Here is a 22,939-nt window from a genome sequence, read left to right on the forward strand (position 1 = left end):
CGGTGACCTTCGCCCTTTGGCCCCGGGCGGTGACCCGCCAAGATGGCGCTGTCCAGGGTCGGCTGCCGCTGGCCGCTCTGGCGTCTCGGACCCGGACCCGGACCCGGTCCCGCCGCCGGCCTGAGCCGCGCCCGGGGGCTGCTGGAGCCGCGTCCCGCCCGGTGGGCGACGAGGTGAGCGGGGACCGATCCGTCCATCCCCCGCCCGGGTGCTGGTGCCAGCCATCGCCCCTCGGCACCGCCCGTGGCAGCGCCCCCCCGCTCCCTCCATAGCCCCCAACTCCCCAAATACCGACCACAGCTCCCCCTCCCGCCCCGGTTACCGGCCTTGTTTCCCCCGCCGCTGCACCTCCCGGTGCTGGCCATAACCCCCACCCGGTCCCCAGCCCGCAGTGCCCCCCCCCCCCCCCGCCCCGCGAACCCCCCCAACCCCCCCGTTATTTACCGTGGTGTCCTTCCTCCCACCCCGTGCCACCCGGCGCTCCCCTCCCACCCTCCCCAGCACCAGGCAAGCCCCCCCGGTACCGACCCTGCTCCCCCACCCTGTCTCTGCCACCTTGATCCCCCCCCAGCGCCAGGCTCAGCCCCCCACAGGCACTGGGGGAGCCCCCAATGTGCCCCCGGGTCCTGGTGTGGACACCCACCTCCTGCAGCCCCCCGAGCCCTGGCCCTGAGCTCTGTCTCAAGCGGCTCCCTAGACCCACCAGGGCTGCCCATGCAGGGCAGGGGGAGGGTCCCAGCACCCTGTTCCTTCTTTGGGGGCTTTGGGAGTCACCCAGCCCAGCATCCCAACTCTGTCTGGGCCAACCCCCCAACTTCCTCGGAGCCTCTTCCACAAAACACTGTCAGAAATAATCACGGGGGTGTGTGTGGGGGGGGTTGGCTGCAGGTCCTCAGTGTGCTACCGTTCCACAAAAGCTGGCTCCAGGTCCATCCTCGCTGCCCTGGTGTCGAAAGCGAAGCACATCAACGGGAGGTACGAGAGGTTTTTGGAAAGGACCTTCCCCCGTTTCTACGTGCTGTATGCAACTTTCACAAAAGGTGGGTCCCGGGGATGAGGGGTTGTTTCCGCTTCTCTGGGGAGAAGTGGAACAGCTGGATGCGCTGCCTGTTCCCTTCCCGGGGCTAAAAACCACATCGCCGGAGGCGTTTGCCCGGGAATCAGGGACCTGAAGGTGCTCTCTGTTCCAGCAGGAGTCCAAGCGCTCTTTCTGGAAGTCAAAGAAATAAGAAAAATCAAATCTAAAATGTCCCATCAGAGACTGAGCGTTCAGCAGCTTCCCTACCGGGAGATGGAGAGGCTGCGGCAGGTACGGTGCGGCGCTTGGGACGCGTTTTGGTGCTGCTTGGCTCTGCCTCCCCATGAAAAGGGGCTTGAGTTCGTGTGCGGGGCTTTGGTGGAGGGATTGGAGAGGCCAATTCCTCATGGTGAGGCACGTTCCCTGCCTAAAAACAGGGTTTGGAAGCTGGGGCCTGGGCTGTTAATTTTGAGGGAATTTTATGAATTTGGCATCAGATCCTGATCCTCTCTTCTAATTTTGGAGGCAGTTTCGCAGGGATGTGATCAAGGCCATTCCCATCGGAGTTATTGCTATCCCGCCCTTCGCCAACTTCTTGGTCATCGTCCTGATGTGAGTACCAGCGTCACGATGACTGCCGGGGCTCAGCTGCGGCCCCAATCTTTGGGGTCCTCGATATCTTAAATTTCATGGAACTGGGGTGTTGTTTTTTTAGAGTTATAAATCCAGCCAGACAGTCTCCCTTCCTTGCTTCACCTCTCACTGTAATGAAAAATACCCATAGCCTGATGAGCCCAGCAGTCGTTTCGCAATATCGGCTCCTGTGTGTCAGCAACTCACCCAGCTCCCTGTTTCTAGCGTAGCGAAATAATCCCTGGCACGCAGGGAACAGCACTGTCCGTGCTTGGCTGGAGAAACCTCCTTGCACAATTCCCTCCCAGCTGTCTCCGTAGTCTTTCTAACGTCCCTCTCCCTGCCAGCTGTCCTGCTGCCGGAGCTAAATCCCAGCTAAAAACCTGGATTTTTCAATTCTGTTCCTTGGCTTTTGTGTCCTGCGGGTGGGTGAGACCTCCGCTGCGTAGAACAGCGCAGGGCAGAGATCTCCGTGTTCTGTCCAGCCTCGGCCACAGCGGAGAAGTTCCAGCCAGGCACGGCAGTGATCTGATCACCCAGAACGCTCCTTCCCAAGCTCGCCACAGCCTTTGGAGGAGCAAATCTCCTTCCACAACAAGGTGACCTGCTTAGTGGAGGAGGGAAAGGCTGTGGATGTTGTTTACCTGGACTTGAGTAAAGCCTTTGACAGCATTTCCCACAGCATTTTCCTGGGGAAATGGGCTGCTCGTGGCCTGGATGGGTGCACTCCTCACTGGGTCGAGGGCTGGCGGGCTGGCCGGTCCCAGAGCAGCAGTGAAGGGAGTTCGATCCTGCTGGCGGCTGGTGACGAGCGGTGTTCCCCAGGGCCTGTACTGGGGCCAGTTCTGTTTAATATCATTATCGACGATCTGGAGGAAGGGATCCATGGACCCTCAGTTTTCCGACGACACTGGGCCGGGCGAGAGCGTTGATCTGCTGGAGGGCCGGAAGGCTCCACAGCAGGATCTGGGCAGGCTGGGTTGATGGGCTGAGGCCAGCGGTGCGAGGTTCGGCAGGGCTGAGGGGTCACAACAGCCCCGCGCACTGGGACGAGCGGCTGGAAAGCTGCCCGGCGGGGAAGGAGCCGGGGGTGTTGGTCGGCAGCCGGCTGAAGATGAGCTGGCCGCTTGCCTGGGTGGCCAAGGTGGCCGGCAGCATCCTGGCTTGTGTCAGAAATGGTGCGGCCAGCGGGACTAGGGAAGGGATCGCCCTCCTGTACTCAGCACCTTGAACACCGTGTCCAACGTTGGGCCCTTCGCTACAAGAAAGTCACTGAGATGCTGGAGCGTGTCTAAAGAAGCCGGTGACGGGTCTAGAGCACCAGTCCTGTGAGGAGCAGCCGAGGGAACAGGGATTGTTTAGCCTGGAGAAGAGGAGGCTGAGGGGAGACCTCATTGCTCTCTACAACTACCTGAAAGGAGGTTGTAGTGAGGTGGGGGTCGGTCTCTTCTCCCGAGTAACAAGCAATAGAACAAGAGGAAATGGCCTTACGTTGCACCAGGGGAGCTTTAGGTTGGATATGAGGAGAAATTTCTTCACCGAAAGGGTTGTCAAGCACTGGAACAGGCTGCCCAGGGATGTGATGGAGTCACCGTCCCTGGAGGGATTTACAAGACATGCAGACCTGCTGCTTAGGGATGTGGTTCAGTGGTGGACTCGGCAGTGTTGGGTTAACGGTTGGACTTGATGATCTTAAAGGTCTTTTCCAACCTCAATGATTCTGTGATTCCCAAGCTCCCTTTGGAGGAGCAAACATCGACAGCTTGTAGGGGCGAGATGTGCTGCCCCAAGGCAGGATGTTGCTTGCACCTCTTTCCAGCAGCATGAAATCCGACTGCCCCGGCTTGTGCGTGCGGTTTTCCTGCCTGAACCCCTGTCTCCTCTTCTCTCCAAGGTATTTCTTCCCACGGCAGCTCCTGATCCGCTACTTCTGGACCCCCAACCAGCAGGTTGAATTCCTGGATGCCTATGACGCCATCCGGAGGGACTCCTATCTGGATGTGGTGGAGAGTTTAGCCCTGGCAGCACGTTCCCTGCCTGAGCCGCAGCTCCAAAAACGCCTGCAGGAGCTCTGCGCCGAGGTACGTCAGTGCTGCGGCTGGTATTGCCCATCCTGCCTGTGCTGCTGACGCTGCCTCGGCCCTGCCTGGTGGTGATGAACACCCGTGGGAGGTGTCAGCAATGCACACCATGACTCTTTCAGGTGCAGCGAGGTTCCCAGCCACGTGTGGCTGAACTCTATGCTGTGAGAAGTTTGTTTTCGGGATCTCCACTGGGTCTGAACAAGCTCCGGGTGTCTCATGTGGTGAGTGTGGCTTTTCTCCTGCCAGTAGCTCAGAGCTGGCTCTTACTGAAGAGTGTGGAGGTGCTAATCCACTCACTTGTGCCCCAAACGTGGTGTTGTGCCCTAAAACCAGTCCGGTTGTGGATGAAAAGCTGGACATGACCCGGCAATGTGCGCTGACAGCCCAGAAAGCCAACCATCTCCTGGGCTGTATTGAAAGCAGTGTGGCCAGCAGGTCGAGGGAGGGGATTCTGCCCCTCTGCTCCGATCGGGTGAGACTCCTCTGGAGCACTGTGTCCAGCTCTGGGGTCCTCAGCACAGGAAAGACATGGACCTGCTGGAACAGGTCCTGAGGGGGGCCACAAAAATGATCAGAGGGCTGGAACACCTCTCCTGTGAGGACAGGCTGAGAGAATTGGGGTTGTTCAGCCTGGAGAAGAGAACGCTCTGGAGAGACCTTAGAGCAGCCCCCCAGTACCTAATGGGGGTTTTGAAGAAAGATGGCAACAGACTTTTTAGCAGGGCCTGCAGCAACAGTACAAGGGGGCATAGTTTTCAACTAAAAGAGGGGAGATTCAGACTAGATATGAAGAAGAAATGTTTTATGCTGAGGGTGGTGAGACACTGGCACAGGGTCCCCAGGGAGGTGGTCCATGCCCCATCCCTGGAAACAGTCAAGGTTGCGCTGGATGGGGCTTGGAGCAACCTCATCTTGTTGAAGATGTCTCTGCTCATGACAGGGGGGTTGGACTGGATGCCCTTTAAAGGTTTCTTCCCACCCAAACCATTCTCTGATCCCATGAAAACAGCCCCAGAACGAGACTGTCTGTCCTTGCTGTAGGTCCCTGACTTGGTGGGACCATTGGCCACAGCTGAGCCGTCCCACACACCTGAACTCGCCCCAGACACCCACATCCAGCCCAGGACAGAGCTTGTGTCTCTGGACACCAGCTCCCTGCCCTGCTCGTTGGGCCAGGCAGCCAAGCTGGGCGTAACGAAAACTGCCAGGGACAGCTCAGGGTTTCAGCATAGGCAGGACAATTAGCCAGATAATTAAAGGGGAACAAAATACGGGGCATGTCTGGAACGGGAGAGGCTTTGTTTGATTTATGTTGTGCCTGAATGGGTCAGACACCCATTTTTGGAGGGGTCAGACGCCCTCACCAGTGACTGTGCCCTTCTTTTCCCTTGCAGAAAGCCCTGAGCCAAGTCCTGTTTCTGACCCCTCACTTGCCGGCCTTTTTCCTGAGGCATCGCCTGCGGAGCCATGTCTTGGAAATCCGGCACCTGGACCGTGCCATGCTGCGCCTGGGTTTGGGCCAGCTGTCCGAGGAGGAGCTGAAAGCGGTGAGGATGGTTCCTTCAGCCCCGTGCCGGCTGCTTTACCCTGGGGTTGCATCATCCCGGCCCTCCCTGGTTGTTAGCAGAGCTGCGTTGGGGCATGGCACGTTCCTCCAGACCCACTGCGAGGCGATTGCAGCCACTCGCCTCCGGGAAGTTGTTTTCTGAGCCCGTTTTCTGTGCCGGGACCACGCCGGGGCACTGCGGGTTATGGCTCACCATTGCTTAGCCCCTCTTCACGCTGAGGAAGGATCACGGCACGATCCCTGGTGTTTTGTGTGATCCAGAGTGCCTGTCCCTGAACGTGTCTGTATTTTTTTTGTCTTCCCTGCTCTGCAGGCTTGTTACCTCCGTGGCCTGAACTCCACTCACCTTGGCATGTCCGAGTGCAGAGCATGGCTGGAGCAGTGGCTGGGGCTCTCCTGCAAGCTGCAAGGTAATGGTGGCTGAAGGGCAGCTCCTGCCTGATGGGACAGGGGGGACCTGGGAGTCTCTTGAGTTTCTCTGGGCACAGGGAGCATCGGTTCTGGGGAAATTTGGGGTAAATGGTGGTGGCTTTATCCCCCTCTGGGCTGCCCCACTGATCTCCTGAGGCCTCGTCCCCGAGAGGAGGGCATGGTGGAGCATGCTGGCTCTCTCTGGGGACGTGTCCGTGTGGAATACCCGCAAGGGACAGCCTGTGCTTGGCTGTCCCTGTCCCACAGAGACCTCGTGGTGGCAGATTCAAGCCCTGCAGCAACACCAGGGGAAGCAAAACTGGAGCGGGAGGAAAACGGGGGATCTGGAGCAGAGCAAAAAGCCCCCAGAGAGAGGGGCCAGGGATGAGGGGGAGCCCCGCAGCCTCTGGTGCTGCCTAGGCAGCTCGGGATGAGCACGTTTGGAGCAATTGGGCTGCAGCAGTGCTGCTCTGACCTCGCTCTTGTATTTCTTTCAGCTTCTGAAGCTTCGCTCCTGGCGAACAGCATGGTCCTGCTGTCCCTCAACTATGTCAGGGCCAAGGAGTGATGGCCGAGCCGCCAGCTGCACACCCTCACCCCGGCATCGTGCGTCAACTTGGCGATTCCCAGCCTGGTGCCGCAAAAAACCCTGCCTTTTGGTGATGTGAAACCACAGCCCGGAGTTGGCGAGAAGGGCCCCGATGCTGCCGCTGGGGCGAAGATGCAATTGCCTCCCTCCTGTACTGGAGGTTTGTGCCAGCGCCGTCTCTTTTCTTCCCCTTCGTGCCATCAGAGCGGACTGGTGATGTCGTGGGGCTGAGCCCCGTCCCTGCCTTTGGTGTCCAGGGGAGGCGACTTCGCTGTTACGGCTCTTGAACTGTGTCACTTTAACTATGGGAGGGGAGCACAAGTGTCTCCGCTGCCTGTGGATGCTTCCCTTAGTATCTCGTAATAGTGGACTCCGTTCAGCTTGGGTTTTGCTGCTCTATGCCTCAAACGGAGGGTTTTACTTAGTTTCTTTACTCCACTGAGCGGTCTTAAATATAAAAATCTCCCTGAGGGGTTAAGAAAAGACCCCAAATCCCCGTGCGACCTTACCCACAGCTTTGGGGGGGGTTCCCTGCGGGGGGGGGGGGTTCCTTGTTTGGCTGCGGCTGCCTCCCGGAGCATCCCCATCACAGTCCCTCACCTGGGGAGCCCTCACCACCGGCGCTGGCTGATGGAGGGAGGATGCCGGGACTGGAAACACCGCTGTTGACACAAATGGCGTTAGAAGGGCAGTGCTGAACTGCACTGACGCCTTCAGCAGAGGCCAAGGCCTGCGTTTGTCAAGTTCTGCCTAATTAGATCCTAGCCCTGCTCTTTCTGCTTGGCAGCGGCGGCTCCCCGCTGCAGGCTGTGTTGAGGGGGTTAAAACCCACCGTGTCTCACCTCATCCCATCACTGCATGAGAAATACCTAGCTGTTGAGTGAATTTAAATCAACTTTAAGTGTTTTATTAAAGAGAAAAGCAAGCGAGTGGCTCAAGCATCTCTCTTGAGGCCCCTCTGCACCTCCTGCGCTGTGAAATACTCCATGTCCCACCAGCAGCTTCTCCACCCGTGGACAGGGCATGCTACCACCTGGAAAAATCTCCTTTTTTAAGCATCATTCGGGTATAAAGGAGGGGTAGAAATCACCCACGTGTGCACCAGGCCAGCTCTGAGCTCCTCCCTCACCTCTTGGAGAAGAAAATCTTTCCCCTCACCCCCCAGCCTTGCTGTTTTTGCAGGAATTCAAGACCCTCACCAAGAGAAATTCACCGGGGTGGGTGTAACCCCCTTTAAGATGCAACTCACCATCCAAGTTTGAGCATTTCTTTTATTTTTACACTTAAATATTCTCTTTAAATACAGCATTATCACCATGAAAAGAACAGAAAAGGCCGGAAAAAAATCCCAAAAACCATATGCAGAGGACAAGCTTTGGATTCACACTGGAAAATTAAAAACAAAAAAGCCACCTTAGACAGTGTGAGACGGGGAGGTTTAGGAGTCGCAGAGTTGCTGTTTAAATAGGATGAGGAGCCGGGGACGCCTGGATTTCGGCGGTGCGATAGTGCCGCGGCTCCCGCAGCACCTCGGTAGCACCAGAGAGGAGATGGGCTGTTTGGTTTCTTACACGGCGACGAGTCGAGCAGGAGCCAGCGCGGAACCAGCGTTAGTGTCAGTGAGTACGTTTAAAACGAACAAAAGTAATAATAAAAGGCAGAATTTGCTTTCATTGCACTATTAACAGCATAGTTATCTTTGTAAAAATAGAATAAATCCTATTAGTTCTTTGCTTATTGTGAAAGCACCCATCCTAACCAGTGTCTTAGGATTCATTCTGTCAGTTGACGGAGCCTCTGGGCTCGCCTAATGAGCCACCTCCCCCAGGGCAAGCAGGTCCTGACCTGGCTATGGTGGCCGAGGGCTGGGACACAGAGCTGGGGAGGGAGTGTGGAGTCCGTTGAAAATAAAAAAGAGGGGAAATAAAAGATGTTAACCCATTCAAGTGTCACCATTTGCTCCGGTTTTGCAGCTCGGAGTTGCTCTGTTTCGTGCAGGAGCTGAAAAACCCCCACGGCCAAACCGGTGGCAGCTCCCTGCCGGGAAGGGACGCGGGGACATCACCAGTGAAGCGCCCAACAAGGGGGTAAGGCTTTGTTCCTCCCGAATTTAGCCCTTGTATGCCGGCCGAGGGCAGGGAGAGCTGCTGCCAGAATTGGTGCGGGCTGGTAATGTGCCCCGAGCCCACTCCTGTTTGGAAACCAGCTCCTTCCCCTCCGCTCTGCCCCAGGAGAAGGGGACAGTGTCCCCAGGGGCTCAGTCCTGGCAGAGAGGGAGGGGATGGGTGGGGAAGAGCCACTTTGCCAGGCTTAAGGCTCAGTTGGAACCACTCGCCGAGGCGGTGAGAGCAGCGAAGGGGTTTTAAACCCCTTTAAACACCTTTTGACAGAGGGAGGTGACCGCCAGGAGCACAAGAACAACCTTAAACCACCAGCCCCCCCCCCCCCCCCGCCAAATAATTAAAGCACTTCATCAGACTGCAGTGTCTCCCCCCCCTCCCCGCCCCAATTTCCCTGCTCTCCAGCTGGAATGTTTCCCCTTTGAGCAGCTCCGGGGTTGTTTTCCGAGAAGATGCGAGGGCGGCAGCTGTGGGGCTGTATTGGATTGAACCCTCCGGCAGGGGAAGCTCGTGGGCATCAAGGGCTCTTCACCCCCACCGCTTCCCCTGATTCTCGCCTTAAAAAAAGACTGGATTTTGCTCAGCCCGAGTCCAATAAACGGCGGGGCAGGGCGGAACGGAGGGGAGATGCTTCCCCTTGACCAGGAGGAGGCTGGAGCAAGGGTGGAGGTTAAAGCCGCTGGGGAGAAGGAAGAGGAGCGTCACGCCGGGTCCCACCAGGTCCGGCCCCTTGAGACCTGCAATGGGGCCAGTTTTGGCAGGAGGCAAAGTGGGGGCCCCAGCCCGGCGCTGAGGGGTGAAAAGTGCTTTTACTGCCTGGCCAGCGGATGCAGCAGCCCAGTGCCTTGACCATTCCTCGAGGCCAGCCTGGTGCACAAGGATGGACAGATGGACACGGTTCTCCATCACGGTCATGCCATGGCTGTGAAGGGCTCAAACTCTTCAAATCCCAGCAGTTAAACCCCCCCCAAATTTTCTAGGAGAGTTTGCACGCTGCGGTCTCACCCCTCTTGTGCAATTAGAGCCTCCGCACTGGCTCTGGGTGCTTCCCAGTCCATCCTGGCCCCTTGTGCCTGCTGTGGTGGCCGGTGGGGCAGTGCCATAGGTAAGGGGCTGGAGCAGCACTTGGAGGTGTTGGGTTGTGACACGGCCCAGTAAACATTCATTAAAATAAAAAAAAAAAGGGGGGGGGGGGGGGAAATAAAGGAAAAAAGTCTTTTTTTCATTAAAAAACAAAGAGGGCAGAGGTGTCCTGGCAGCCTGGGGCTGCGGTGGGGGGCAACTCAGGGGGAGGAGGATGGGAAGGAGCAGCCATGGGAAGCAGGAGGCTCCAGGTCAGGAATGTCCTGGCACGCCGGTGGCAACCGAGCAGCTGCCGGCATCGGCCAAGCCATGAAAACCATCTCTGCCAGGCAAGCGAAAGGCTCCTGGCATCGGGCGAGGGGACGCCGTTTAAAATCCTCTGTACAAAGCAGCCCCTGCTCTTCCCCCACCCCCCCCAAATTAAATAACCACCAGTGGCTGCTGCCAGTCCATAAAATATTATTGTCAATAAATAAATGAGCGCCAAGGAGGGGGGGGGGGCGGAACGGGGCCACTCACACGGGCAGGACAGGCCCCAGCGAGCGCTCCTCGGTGGAGGGCGGCTCGTGCGCCCGCTCCAGGGCTTGCTCCGGTGGCACGGGGGACGGGGAACGCGGGCAGCAGGCAGCAGCCGCTGCTCGGCAGCCCTCAGAGGATGGAGCAGCCTCCGGAGAAGAGGGAGGATTTCGGGATGCTTCCCCCTTGCTCGCAGCAGCTGCGGCTCGGCTGCAAGTCACCACGGGGACGGGGAGGACGCTGAGGTTCTTCTCGCTCAGGCAGGAGGATGGTGCCGGCGGCTCCGCCGGGCTGCTCTCACCCTTGACACCCAGCACCGGCCTCTGCTCCACCTGGTAGTAGACCACAGGTCCATCGTTCAAGTAGGGCTGGTCGCCCACCGCCGAGGCTGCCTGCTCCGAGCCGTCGGCAAAGCAGAGGACGGACGAGCCCGGAGGTAACTGGGCTTGGATGAGGATGGGGGCGGCAAGACCTGGGCACAAACCCTCTGGCACGGCCAGGGGCTCCTCCAGGATGCAAACGCCCAAGCTCTCCATGCTGGAACCATTGCTGGAGTCTTCCTCAGCCTTCAGCCTCTCCAACTCCTCCGCCGTTTGCAGGTGCATGACGGCCGTCTCGTTCTCCGCCATGAACTCCTGGAAGTCCTGCGTTTCGGCCGGCTGCGGCCCCAGCCAGTCGCTAGCGGAGCCGTGAGCGGCGGCGGCAGCGGCCGCCTCCTCCTCTGGCGCCGGTGGCCGCCCACCCTGACGCTTGTTCTCCAGCTCCAGCTTCATGATGGTGTGGAGGTAGTGAGTCCGCACCCGGATGGGATTGAATTCGATCCGACCAGCCATGTTACCGCAACCATCCCGGGAGCAGCCGCAGGGGAAGGACATGCGATCCACCTGGCAGGGAGACGGAGATGTGGCAGCTCCAGGATCCCAGAGGATCCCTCCCCAGAGCCAAAAATCCACCCTGGCACTGCCTGACCTTAGGAATTTGGTGCTGGGGGAAGTGTTTCCCCTGCTAGGTGTTCACCTGGAGCTGCACCCTGGCCCCTCCAGGAGCAGCTGGCACCCAAGGAGAGCACAGGCACACCGGCACCAGGACGAGCCCCGCCAACCTGGTTTCACCACTGGCATCTCTTTCCCCGACTCACCTGGCATTTAATCCCTGCCTGGCTGCAGGCACAAGCCTCCGGGTCGCAGTAGAGGCGGCAGTCGCAGCCGCACTCCTCCCGGGACAGGCGGATGGCCCGCAGCTCCTGCTTCTCCTCAGCATCGATGCGGTGAACACCGGAGGCTCGCAGCAGAGCTCGGCGGCGTTTGGTGGGCAACGGCTGCAGGAAGAAGTAGTCGTCCACCTCCACGTTCTCCACATCGATGTCGTCATCCGAGACGTCCTCCAGCGTCAGGCCGTCCGCCTCCTCCGACTCCACCGTGCCGTTCTTGGTGAGCTGCGGAGCAGAGTCAGCGCCCACCCAGGGGACACACACTGAGCCGCGGCGATGAGGCAGGATGGAGGATGTATGTCCCTCCACCCAGCTCCTCGTCCCTCAGCGACCACCCACCACCCCAGCTCAGAGCCTTCCCTTGCCCCCCAGCACTGAGCAGGGTCCGGCACGGCAAGTTGAGAACCCCACAGAGCCATTCCCATGCGATTCCGCCCCCCAAGCCAGACTGTGCGTGGGCTTGTGGCAGTTTATAGGAGAAGGAAGGGGGAAAAAATTAAATAACAGAAGAATTAGAGCAGAGAATCCCTCTTCTGTCCTCCCTCCGCTACGGCGCCCTGCAAATAGCGAGATAAAAGGAGGGTGCTGCTGCTTGAAATACCAGAGCAGTGGCAGCAATGGAGCTGCAGAGCATCCCCCTCCTGTTGTCCCTGGGGAAAATGAGGTTTGAAAGGAACAGAGGGGCCAGAGCCAGATCCTGCAACGCGCCTTCACCTCTCTGCTCTGGTCCTTCAACCTCCCTCCCTGCGCACTCAAACACCCCCAAATCTTGGCACTGAGGGTAAATGAGGGTCCCCAGCCCTCTGAAACTGGCACATGTGGAGGCAGCAGATGGAGAGGGCTGCGGCCTCCTGAGGAGCTGGTGGAAAAGCCTATGTTTAAAAACAAAAAAAAAAAAAAAAGAAAAAAAATAAAGCAAATAAAGAGGCAGCCGGCTGGATTTGCCCAAAGCAGGCTGTCACAGCAGTGGGAGCCAGATCACAGGCTCTACAGAGCATCCCGCTGAGCAGAGCCCAACCTCTGGGCAACGCCCGAGGGCACAGATCCAACCCTGGGATGGGTTGGAGAACAGGCAGAGCCACCCAAGATCCTGATCTTCCCCCGACGCAGCCTGGCTGCCTCCTCCCAGACTGGAATTTCTACTGGCATAGACCTGGTGAGGTTTGGCTGACAGCTCCAAATGCAGCACAGGTTGATGCTGCCTGGCTGGCTCCCCGTGCAGGTGCGGCATCGACACAAAAAAGACGTAAAAGAAATAGAAAGGAAGAGCTTAGTGGCAATAAATCCATCCCCAGCTGATGTGAAATAGCAGCCTGGATCTCTCTCCTCCGACCTGGCTTACGCTCAAGCTCCACCAAAGCTCAGCAAGGTGTTTCCCAGCTGCGGCATTGCCCGGATTTCACCAGCGACATCCTGCTTCCCCGGCAATACCTTCATTTTCTTGGCGTGGAGTTTTTCTTCCTTGAGGTGCTCCCGTAGGATCTCCCGGTGATTCACCTCCTGCTCCTGGGCGAACTCGCAGAGCGTGTAGTGGCGGACGGAGTTGTGGCGTTGGGCCATGCCCAGGGAGCTGCCGCCCTGGCTGGGGACGCTGGTGAAGCCCTGGCGTCGGGCGAAGTAGTAGACGGTCACTTGGTCGAAGCGGACATTCTTCCTGCGAAGCTGCTTCTGCCGCTTCAGGATGGACGTGGCTGCGGGGCAGGGGGACGAAGGCAGAGAGGGGCTGTTAGGAGCAAAAAACCCCTTGGGGGTCCCGTGAAGACCTCCCACCCCACTGGAAAAGGACTTTTCTGCAAGCCCCTGAGCCCCTGGGCTCCCAGGAGCAGGTCGAGCTCGTGCTGGTGGCCCTGAGCTGGCTTTGGGTGATGGCTGCATCTGCACGGGCTGCGCTCGATGCCACCTAGACTGACCCCATTAATCCCCGTACCCCTACAACATCATCACGCTGTTCAGCCACCAAAATATCTCAGCAGGGGCGAATGCTGGGAAGGGGGTAGAAAAGGTCCAGGATGGACCTTGGACAACTGGTTTGGGGCCTAATATTTGAAAATCCCCCGGGCCTGGCATGACCCGTACTCATGGGACAGGCGAGCAGGTCTCTGCTCATCACCCCAAATGTGTTACAAGGGATGAGCAGGGGAAGAGCGGAGCCAGCCCCGCATCCAGGTGCCTCGTGCTCGACGGCAGAGGGACCCGGAGACTGGGAACGGGGACAGGGACCATCCCCGACCACTCACGTATGAAGCCGGTGGAGCTGGAGGGGTTGACGCTGTCGCAGCTATCGGCACTGTCGCTGTTGGAGATCTCCGAGATGTCCGAGTTGGAGCCCGGCGAGCCCACGTCCGCATCCTCAAACTTCCTCTTGAGGCCGGCGCTCGCGATCGCATCCATTTGGCCGCGGTTCGCATGGAGAGCCGGTGGGCGGCAAGGGGAGGGTGCTTTGCCACCAGCTTTCCGGAGCCAGCCCCCGGAGCTGCCGGCGGGCTCACCGCATACCTGCAGACAAGGCGAGAAGCTGTAACAGCATTTTGGATAAGCTAGCATCACTTGGGATAACCAGGAAAAGTTTTCCTGGCTCTTAAGAACAGTTTCTCCCCATCCCTGTCCTCCTCACCTCAGATAAAGCCTCTGATCCCCAAAATGCTACTGTTCTCCTACAAGTTCTCCGAGGCGAGCCCATCCTCCCCCTGCCTGGTCCGCAGGCGGGAGCTTGCACGTGCTTAATATTATTTAATGATATCCTTTAATTTTTGGGCAGCCCTGGAGGGGTCAGGCAGTTGGGCAGGGTGATGGCTGCAGCTCGCTCCCAACTAAACTCTTCTGTTCTAAACCAATTCATAACTGAATTAACCGAAAGCGAAAAGAGACACCAGTTTTATAGAGAAAGGAGCTCGCGCTGCCCCGGCATGGCCGAGCACTGTGCGTTTTGCCTGTGAAATAACCTTTGCCAGAAGCTCGGTGCTCCCATCAACTCCCTTGCTAAAAAACCCTAAAGCTTAAAACGACGTCGGGACGTGCCAGGGGTTACTCTAACATCGCTGACGACAGATCAGCGGCTCCATCCAAGCCATAGGGAGGGAAAAAGCCCCTGTAGGATTTTGCTGTGAGAATCTCCAGCATTTTCCTGCCCCCTCATTAATGCCTACGTGCTCCAAAAAAGGCAGCTTGCCCACGGGAAGCCTGGAAATGCATGGCTCCAGCTCGGGTGAGGAATTTTTAGGAGCTGATCCTCCGATGGGAAAGACTGCCGAGCATCGCTCCCCATCCGCCTGATGCTTTTGGGTCACCGTAACACCAGCAGCTTCGGCTTTTGAACCGAGCCCAGGACAGCCCTTGTCCCCATGCCCGGGGCCAGGCTGGAGCGGGAAACTTCCCGGGATGCCCGGTCCCCCTCCTTCCCGAGGAGCACAGCATCCACCCGGTTGTGCCATCTCCTCTCCGCTTTCTGTCCCCTCCGCTCCAACCGCCGTTCTCATGGCAACAGAACAACCAGCTTCAAAAAAAAGCATGTCAGCCGACGGCATCCCTGCGGAACCCCGGGACACGGCAACCTCGGAGCAGGGGGATCAGAGAATTTTCAGATACAATTCAGGGGGACAAACGGGTACCGGGAGGCACTGCCCACCCCGGGATAAAGCTCAGGGATGGGCTCCGCATCGCCTCCGGCACCTTTTAAGCCAAAAAGGAAACTCCAGTGCCCTTATCCCCCCAAAAAAGGATGCGTTGGTGCCAAAGCCACAGCAGCACCGGGGCCGCGGTGAAGCCCTTGAGCAGGGTGCGATTTCCCAGCCCGACCTGGGTTTAAATACAGCTTTTTGGGGTATTTAGTTGTAGGTAAATTGCTTATTCCTATTGCTAACGGAGGGGAAAAAGCAGCCATTGAGCCAGTATAAGCATCAGCCCAATTAAGGAGCTGATTTAATGAGACCGATCCTGCACACCATCTGAGGGGAAAAGTGGAGGCATCGCTGCCACCACGTCCCTGACCCCCCCCCCATTGTGTTTTACCACCTCCATCGCCCCAAAACGGCCCCGTTTCTGTGCCCAGGTCCCCAGCGGGTGTTGCCTGCGCAGTAATGGTCATCCCAGGGCTCAGCTGCCTTCGTTGGCCTCATTTAGGAAGGAGATAATTAACAAGGAGAGTCTCTGTGGTTTCTCCCATTCCCTCCAATGCAAATCTTCAAAATATCACCTAAAACCTCTCTCCTTCACGTGCTCACGGCGAGGAAAATCAGCAAGGGCGTCTGGGCAGACATCCCCACCTGCGGCATCAAACTCCCGCTGGGGATGGAGACCAGATCCTTTCCTGGATGGATCCATCGGGAGATGGTTCGTATTAATAGTGTTTCTTATAAAGGACCAACTTGCCGCGCTGCAGGGGGTGCTCAAAACCGCCCCAGAGTTGGGGGAAATGAATCCAAAGCCGGCAAGGTGGGCACCCACCCAAGGGTGCTGCCTCAAGGGATGGCTGGGGATGAGGACGGGGAGCCAGGAGCGGCGAGGAGCTCGAGGAAACACCGCAGGGGATGAGGCAGCAGCCAGAAAATGAAGTTTTCATCTCATTTCTGCACAGTAGAAGCTCCCCTGCTCGCACAGGCATCCTCTTCCTCCTCCATCAGCACAGCAACAGCTGCCCCCATGCGATGCAAAGGACAGTTTAATTCACTTATTAGCTCAAATTACTTTTCTTTTTTGAAATAAACCCCCCACTTTTGAAAATACGCAGGGCTCAGAGGTGAGCCTGGCAGCTCAGAAGGCCCAGCACGGAGCGGGGCGCTGTGTGCCCGGAGAAGTCCCCAGAGCCTCTTCCGAAGGAGGTTGGGAGACCCTCGCCCTCGTGTTGGGATTGTGCTCTGCGGCAGCGTGAGTTTTGGCCCCGAGGTCGGGGTCTGGCTTAAGCGATGGTTTAAGGAACGAGGGGGCCAAAAAGCCAGCAGCGATGCTCATCCCAGACTCATCCCACAGAAAGTCTCTCCTCCCTCCTCACCTCCTGAACCAAAGACATAGCTGGGGGGAAGAAAAAAAAAAATAATCTATTACTGATGGTGGCAGGAGTCAAAGTGGTGGGGAAAAATAAAAATAAGCCTTTTGCAGGTTTTATTCAGTTTCTCAATGGAGATAAAGCCCCAAGGAGGGGATTTGGCATGGGGAAAGAAAAAATAAAAACTTGACTCAAATACTGTGCTCCACAGGAAGCTCCATGCGACCCTGATTCCCCTTCTTTCCGCTATTAAGTCACACCAAAAGGAGCTCAACTAAAAATATTAATTTTTCCCATGTCAGCAGCTGCTGGAATTGCCTTTGGGAGCGGGGAAGGGTTTACGGGAGAAGAGAGAGACAGGATTCGCATGATTACGGATGCAAAGAGCCTCCCGAGACAGAGCCGGTCCAGCTCGATTGGGGATCCGATTGGAAAAACCTGCCGGCTCAAAGCTCATCCAGGTTTGATTAATGACCCAGATCATCACAAGTAATTAATGCTGTCATGCTGCAACCCCCCCCCCCCCCCCCCCCCAATGCTCCCGGTTTGCCAGTTCCCAGCTTTTGGGAGAGGTGGAAGGGCAGGAGCATCTCTGGGTGAGGGATGCTCCGTAGTCCCAAAGCTCATTTGCCGACGCCAACAGATCCGCCGCCCTCGGTCCGGGTCCCACTAACGAGTTTTGTTTCACCTCCTGTGACTCGGGCATCACCTTTGATGATCCTTGATCCACGTTAGATGCGCTGCTGGGCTGCTCCTCCATCACAGCTTGTCTGGGTGGAGACCAAAATAGCAATTCCAGAGCGACGAGCGGTTTTATTTCCAGATATTGAGAGTAATTAGTAATTACCAGGCAGGGACCCTCTGAGCATCCTGTGGATTTTGTGATCCTCTGGGCATCCTATGGATTTTGTGGCCACTCCTGAAAATCTCGCATGGATCCAGGGCTCCGGGACCAAGTCACTCAGAGGATGCTCAAGGTTTCCTCCTCATATTTGCTCCCCTCTACAAATTGCTTTAACCGTGTCCCTCGAGCATCAGGTTTTGCAGGGGGAGGCCGGTTTAAATAAGTTTCCTGTAAAAACCAAGAGCCAAAAGCAAATCCTGACGAAGCCTCCCAGGGTTTCAAGGTATCAAATACACGGGGACGGGATTATTTCAGCAGCTGGATGAGGACAGGATGGGAATGATATGCAAGAAGGAAGGAAATAAATAAATAATAGACAAGGAGAGACCCTTGGGCTAAGCAGCAGCCTGTCAGGCATTGGAGAAGCATCCCGACCCTGTCCTGGTTGATAATGGGTATATTTGAGACCAGATCACGGCACACAGGATAAAGCCAGAAAAATACAATCAAGGAATAACCAAAGGAGCCCATTTTATTCCATCGCAGTGCTTGGCGTCTCCCGGGAAGGCGATGCTGGAGCGCAAAGACAGCACCGGCGGCTGGAAGGACCCAGGCTGCAATTTCGTATTCCCTCCACCCCCCGAGATAAGGATGGCTCTCGGCAGCAATTTCAACGGGAAAACGTCTCACCCCTGGGGTGAAACCTACCCAAAAAGGGTCTCCTCCTCTGGCAGCTCCCTCTCCCAGCTCAGCTCTCTCCCTCGTTACCAATTATGCAGCAGGATTAGCATTGCCGGGGATGACACGGCAGCATCACTGCAGAGCATCATGCCATGACGTTGGGGGGGAGCGTGCCGAGGTGCCGAGCACCCCCTGCTCACCGCTGCCCCCCAAAAGCAACTGCAGCCCCGTAGCTTTGCGGTCATGCAGAATACAACACCCTTCAGTGCTCCCCGGTAAGCGGAAAAGGAGCGCCCACCATCGCCCCGAAGCCCCCCCCGAGTTGTCCGGCAAAGCCCCGAACCCCACCGACGATGGGGAAACGGGCGTTTATTGTCAAGGGAAAACAAACAGAACCCCATGAGGAACCCAAACCCTCGCTCTGCGCTTCCTCCGAAGAGCAGATAAAGCAGCTCACCTTCCCAAGGACGGCCGACGGGATGGGGAGCCCCTGCGACACCCCCCCGGGGCAGCAGAAGGGCTTTGGTTTACATTTGGCACCACTTGGGAAGGGTCCGGCACGCTCAAGCACGTGGCCGGACCCAGCGGAGCACGTAAACCTCCCTCCAAGGGGGAAAAAAAAAAAATTAAGCTCACACTTGATAATCGCTGCAGAATTAAACCAGGAGCCAGCAAAAACAGTCGGATCCGGAGGCACTTCCACCGGCTCAACGCCTGGCACGGTGCATGCCGCTCCTGGCCCATGCGTTATCCAGGTGTTATCCCGGGGCAGGAATTAGGGCAGAAGCTCATATCAATGAGCCCAGAAACAAGATTAAATAATTTGTGCCCTGCCGGGATGGTTGGGATGGCTGCTTGGCCACCGTGAAGAGTTCAGCAGTTCGGCTCCTTGACAAATGAGTTGTCGGAGGCTTTCCCAAAGGATTCGGCCGTTGGCCTCCACAGCCAGAAGGTTGATGGATTCGCTGGGCTGAGTTTCAGGGATGCTGCGGCCGGTCGGCACGCCGGAGATCTGAGTTCAGCCTGGGTCGGTCCTTACACCACCGGCACTTCAACGAGCAACCAGCTTTGGGTTTTTATGACAAACGGCAGAAGACTTGGTTTCCTCTTCTACGCTGCCGCTAACGAGCGCAGCTAACGAGTAAATCTAGGCTACAGCTCCCACGGCTCAAGCACCGCCGGTGCTGGAGCCTGCACTTACGCAACCAGCATCACAATTGGTAGCGATGGGTCCAGGTTGTCCTAGAGCCCCGAATCCCCTCGGCGTTCCCGCTGACGGTGGGCAGATCTTCCCACGCTGCTGCCCAGCCTCCTGGGAAGGGTCAGGCGGGGGCTACGGAAAAGGTCGGTCCCCAAATTCCCCGCTCGGTCCCTTTACCCGTCACCAGAATCAAGTCACAAAGGTGGGTCGTCTACCATTGCGCATGGCGGCTCCGCAGAACGCCTCGATCCAAAGACCCCGAAGGGTGAGGAAGACCCTGAAGGTGGGCGGACGAGAAACCTCTGAGGCGACGGCACAGGAGACCATCGCCGCGGTGGTCCCGCTGGTCCAGCTCCTCCCGAGGGCGAGTGTGGGGTTGCTGAGCAGAACCTTCGCTCCTGGATGCTCTTCTCAGCTGGGCGAGAGGGGTCAGACCTCCCGTGCCGGCTGCCGGGCTCCTTCCAGACAGCGGCCATGGCTACGGCCGGTTGGAGGCTGCTGGTCCTGGCCATCACACCATGAGGAAACCACAGAGCACCGGAGCTCGTGGGACCACGAAGCGTCGGAGTCAGCTCGGCTCCTGCCGCAATAACGCCGGCGAGGGTCGGGGCCACGGCGCGGCGAGGAGGAACCTTCCTCCTGGGCCCACCGCCACCCACCAAATGCGGGGGGGGGAGAATCATCCCAGCCCCCTCCTCACCTCCTGACATCCGTGATGGGGGGCAACGACCCCTGCAATGACACACACCTCCCCCAAATGCCCCCACCCGCCTTTGGGGACACCAGACCAGGACCCCCATGATGGCTTCTCCTCCAGGCCAGCCCATATCCCACCATCATCACCAGCTCCTTCCCACCGCCCCGCGGCTTCTTGGGGACCCATGTAATGTCCCGTTCCCCCCCCCACCCCATCTCACAACCCTGCCTCCACCCCAGTGTGACACCCCCCCCCCCCCCACATCCCTTATAGGTGCCGAGAGAGCAAAGCAGCTATAAGGGCACCCCATGTCCTCCATAGGACCCTCAGCCCCCCCATATCCCTCATAGCCCCCCTGTAACCCTCATAGCCCCCCTCAGGTACAGGAGAAGGAAAAACCCCAGCTGTAAGGGCCCCCCCCCATCCCCTACAGGCCCGTGACTGTAAGGGACCCCCACATCCCCTAGGCCTCCTCAGCTGGAATAGGCCCCCCCTGACCCCCTATAGCCCCCCCAGCTGTGAGGGTCCCCCATATCCCCTATAGCTTCTCCAGGTAGAAGGCAGGCCCACATCCCCTACAGGCCCATACATCCTCTGTAGTGCCCCCCCCATCCTCTATACACCCCCCAGCAAGAAAAAAACCATCCATCCCCTATAGGCTCCCACAGCTATAAGGTCCCCCTACCCCCTATATGCAACCCCCCCCAGCTAGAAAAGACCACTCCATCCCCTACAGGCCCCCCATCCCCTGTAGACCTCTACATCCCCTATAGACCCCCCCATCCCCTCTAGGCTCCCACAGCTATAAGGTCCCCCCACCCCCTATAAGCCCCTACATTGCCTATATACCCCCCCAGCTAGAAAAGACCCCTCCATCCCCTACAGGCCCCCCATCCCCTATAGACACCCCCTCAGCTATAAGCCCTCCCATCCCCTATAGGATCCCACAGCTATAAGATCCCCCCACCCCCTATAGGCCCCTACATCGCCTATATGCCCCCCCCAGCTAGAAAAGACCCCTCCATCCCCTACAGACCCCCCATCCCCTATAAGCCCCCATCCCCTATAGACGTCTACATCCCCTATAGACCCCCCCCCCATCCCCTCTAGGCTCCCACAGCTATAAGGTCCCCCCACCCCCTATAGGCCCCTACATCGCCTATATGCCCCCCCCAGCTAGAAAAGACCCCTCCATCCCCTACAGGCCCCCCATCCCCTATAAGCCCCCATCCCCTATAAGCCTCTACACCCCCTATAGACCCCACCCCAGCTATAAACCCCCCCATCCCCTATAAGCTCCCCCGGCTGTAAGGTTCCCCCCATCCCTTCTAGCCCCCCCCCCATTCCCCTATAGCCCCCCAGCTCCAAGAGGACGGAGAGACCACCCCCCCCAAACCCCCATCACCCCCCTCCTCAGCCCACCGGGGAGGGGCAGCGAGGCGGGCCCCCCCCCCCATTCTCCCTCCCCCCCCCCCCCCACTCACCGGGTCCCCACGGGCGGGGCGGGGGCGGCTCCGGGGGGTGGAGGGGGGGAGGGGAAAAGGGGGGGGGGGGGAAGGAGGGGTAGGGGGGGTGGGGGGGGGGGGGCGGCTGGGCGCGCGCTGGGGCTGCGGCCGCGCGGACCCGCCCCAGCCGCCGCTCGCCGACAACAATGGGGCCGCCGGCGCTGCGCCGCCCCTTATATACCCCGCGTCACGTGACGGACACGCCTCCCTCGCCTCACTCCCACCACACCGCCCGCACCGCGGGGCAGGCTGGGAAAGCGAGTCCCGGTGGCGGGAGCGGGCGGCGCGACCGCGGAGCACGTCGGGAAATGTAGTGCGGAAGTTGTGTGTGTGTGTGGGAGGGGGCGGTGGGCCTGTTCCACTCGCCCCCACCGGCACCCAGCTCAGGGTCTTGGGGGAACTTCACCCCCTCCAGGGCTGGGGAAGGGCCTGAAGGGGAGAAACGACAAGGGGGAGCACCCCAACCTGCTACTGGGGGGTATGGAGCCGGGGGAGGGGGTGTCCAGGCCGCAGCCACGGGCTCTGTGGACACCCAGCTGGAGGAGGAGGAGGGGGGTGGCCGAAAGCTGCCCGGCAGAAGAGTCTAGACAAGAGATTAGCGAGGCTGGAAACAGCGGGAAGGGGCCAAAAGCGCCTTATTTTAGCAATAACGGACCAGCTGCAGCTCTCGGGGGTGGTGGTGGGGGGGTACAGGCACATCCCCACGGGGGAGGGGGGGTCGACCGGCTTGTGGGCACAGGGGGGGCCGACTGTGGCCTGTCCTCAGCCCTCCCGGCTCACGGGCATGGCGGTGGCCGGCCAGCCGACCCCCCCGTTGAAGGCAGCGAGCCCCCTTTTCCATCTTCCTCGTCCCCAGGCTCCCAGCGTGAGGCTGAAGAGGGCCGAGGCTGAAGAGGGCTGCAGGCATCAGGATGACCGACCGGCTCCACAGGGGTCTCCCCCCCCCCCCACAATACCCCCGCACTCACCTCAGCTCTGCAGCCCCTCCGACACACTCCTCCCGAGGCGAGCTCCCGCAGCGCTTCCCCCCTGGATTACGGATTAGTTGAGTTGCTAACTAATAAGCAGGTCAAATTATAGGATTAAAAAATCCTCTTCATCTCCCCCCTTGTTTCCAGCCAGCAACTGGGGCTGGAGGAAGGCCTGGCCCGTTGCTACCCCATCCATCTGGGGGCTTTCATTCTCCTCCCAGAGCCGCCACGCGCGACAAATCACTTCGCCGGCGTTTTCCTCATCCGATGGGATTAAAATCAGCCGCACGCACCCAGCAACATCAATACAAAGCATTTACCGAGCCCGCGTCACTACTGTAGAGGTCCATCGCACTTCTGGCATGCTAACAGAAAAAACAATCAAAATACACGTTGTCTTAACCACCGGAGGTAGCCAAACACGTACAAAAGGCGAGTGGCCAAAACACAAGCCCCTCTGCCCATGGAGCTCACGGTCCGGCTGCTGCCCAGCATTCATGGGGAGAAGCGAGCAAAATTATTCCATTTTTTAATGACTTTTCTTGGCACCTTTACCCCTGACTGATTTACAAGGCTTTGGCAGCTCAGGGCAGGACCTGCAGTGGCTCAGGGTGTGCTTGTATCTGTGGTCCAGGGTTAGAGAAGCGAGCTGCCTCAGAGCCAGGCAAGGAGACCAAGAGGCCTCCTCCTCTTCACTGCTGGAATTAGCAGCCTGTGCCTTGCTTTGTCCCCAGAGTTCATGTGGGGATCCTGGATACCCGTTGCCAGCACTCAGCTATGACCATTCCCAGGATTAACCTCTGGATCCTCCAGTTCCTCACCAACCCC

The 22,939-nt window shown here is 58.4% G+C and overlaps 2 protein-coding genes across 13 annotated transcripts; one reads left to right on the top strand and one right to left on the bottom strand.

Annotated features, from left to right (window-relative positions):
- Window positions 1-29: 29 nt before the first annotated feature.
- LETMD1 (LETM1 domain containing 1) lies at window positions 30-7,553 on the top strand. Its single transcript, XM_049819560.1, has 9 exons — window positions 30-173; window positions 889-1,040; window positions 1,194-1,309; window positions 1,548-1,630; window positions 3,546-3,732; window positions 3,855-3,956; window positions 5,130-5,282; window positions 5,616-5,712; window positions 6,211-7,553. Exons 1-9 carry the CDS (start codon window positions 43-45, stop codon window positions 6,279-6,281), a joined length of 1,092 nt encoding a protein of 363 aa, XP_049675517.1. The 5' UTR covers window positions 30-42; the 3' UTR covers window positions 6,282-7,553.
- A 2-nt stretch (window positions 7,554-7,555) lies between these two features.
- Window positions 7,556-22,155, bottom strand: CSRNP2 (cysteine and serine rich nuclear protein 2). Of its 12 annotated transcripts, none has more exons than XM_049819505.1 (7): window positions 18,374-18,462; window positions 17,765-17,872; window positions 13,846-17,284; window positions 13,469-13,727; window positions 12,663-12,922; window positions 11,160-11,456; window positions 7,556-10,905 (listed from the first exon to the last, which is right to left on the bottom strand). In XM_049819505.1, exons 3-7 carry the CDS (start codon window positions 13,909-13,911, stop codon window positions 10,021-10,023), a joined length of 1,767 nt encoding a protein of 588 aa, XP_049675462.1. In that variant the 5' UTR covers window positions 13,912-17,284; window positions 17,765-17,872; window positions 18,374-18,462; the 3' UTR covers window positions 7,556-10,020. The 12 variants fall into 12 exon arrangements, with proteins under 12 accessions (XP_049675462.1, XP_049675466.1, XP_049675461.1 ...); XM_049819509.1 differs by lacking the exon at window positions 18,374-18,462 and having other exon boundaries at window positions 16,922-16,982; window positions 17,060-17,284; window positions 17,765-18,297; XM_049819504.1 differs by lacking the exon at window positions 18,374-18,462 and having other exon boundaries at window positions 13,846-16,238; window positions 16,922-17,284; window positions 17,765-18,297.
- Between the last annotated feature and the right edge of the window lie 784 nt (window positions 22,156-22,939).

Source organism: Accipiter gentilis, chromosome 16, assembly GCF_929443795.1.
Source record: "Accipiter gentilis chromosome 16, bAccGen1.1, whole genome shotgun sequence".
NCBI classification, from domain to species: Eukaryota; Metazoa; Chordata; class Aves; order Accipitriformes; family Accipitridae; genus Astur; species Astur gentilis.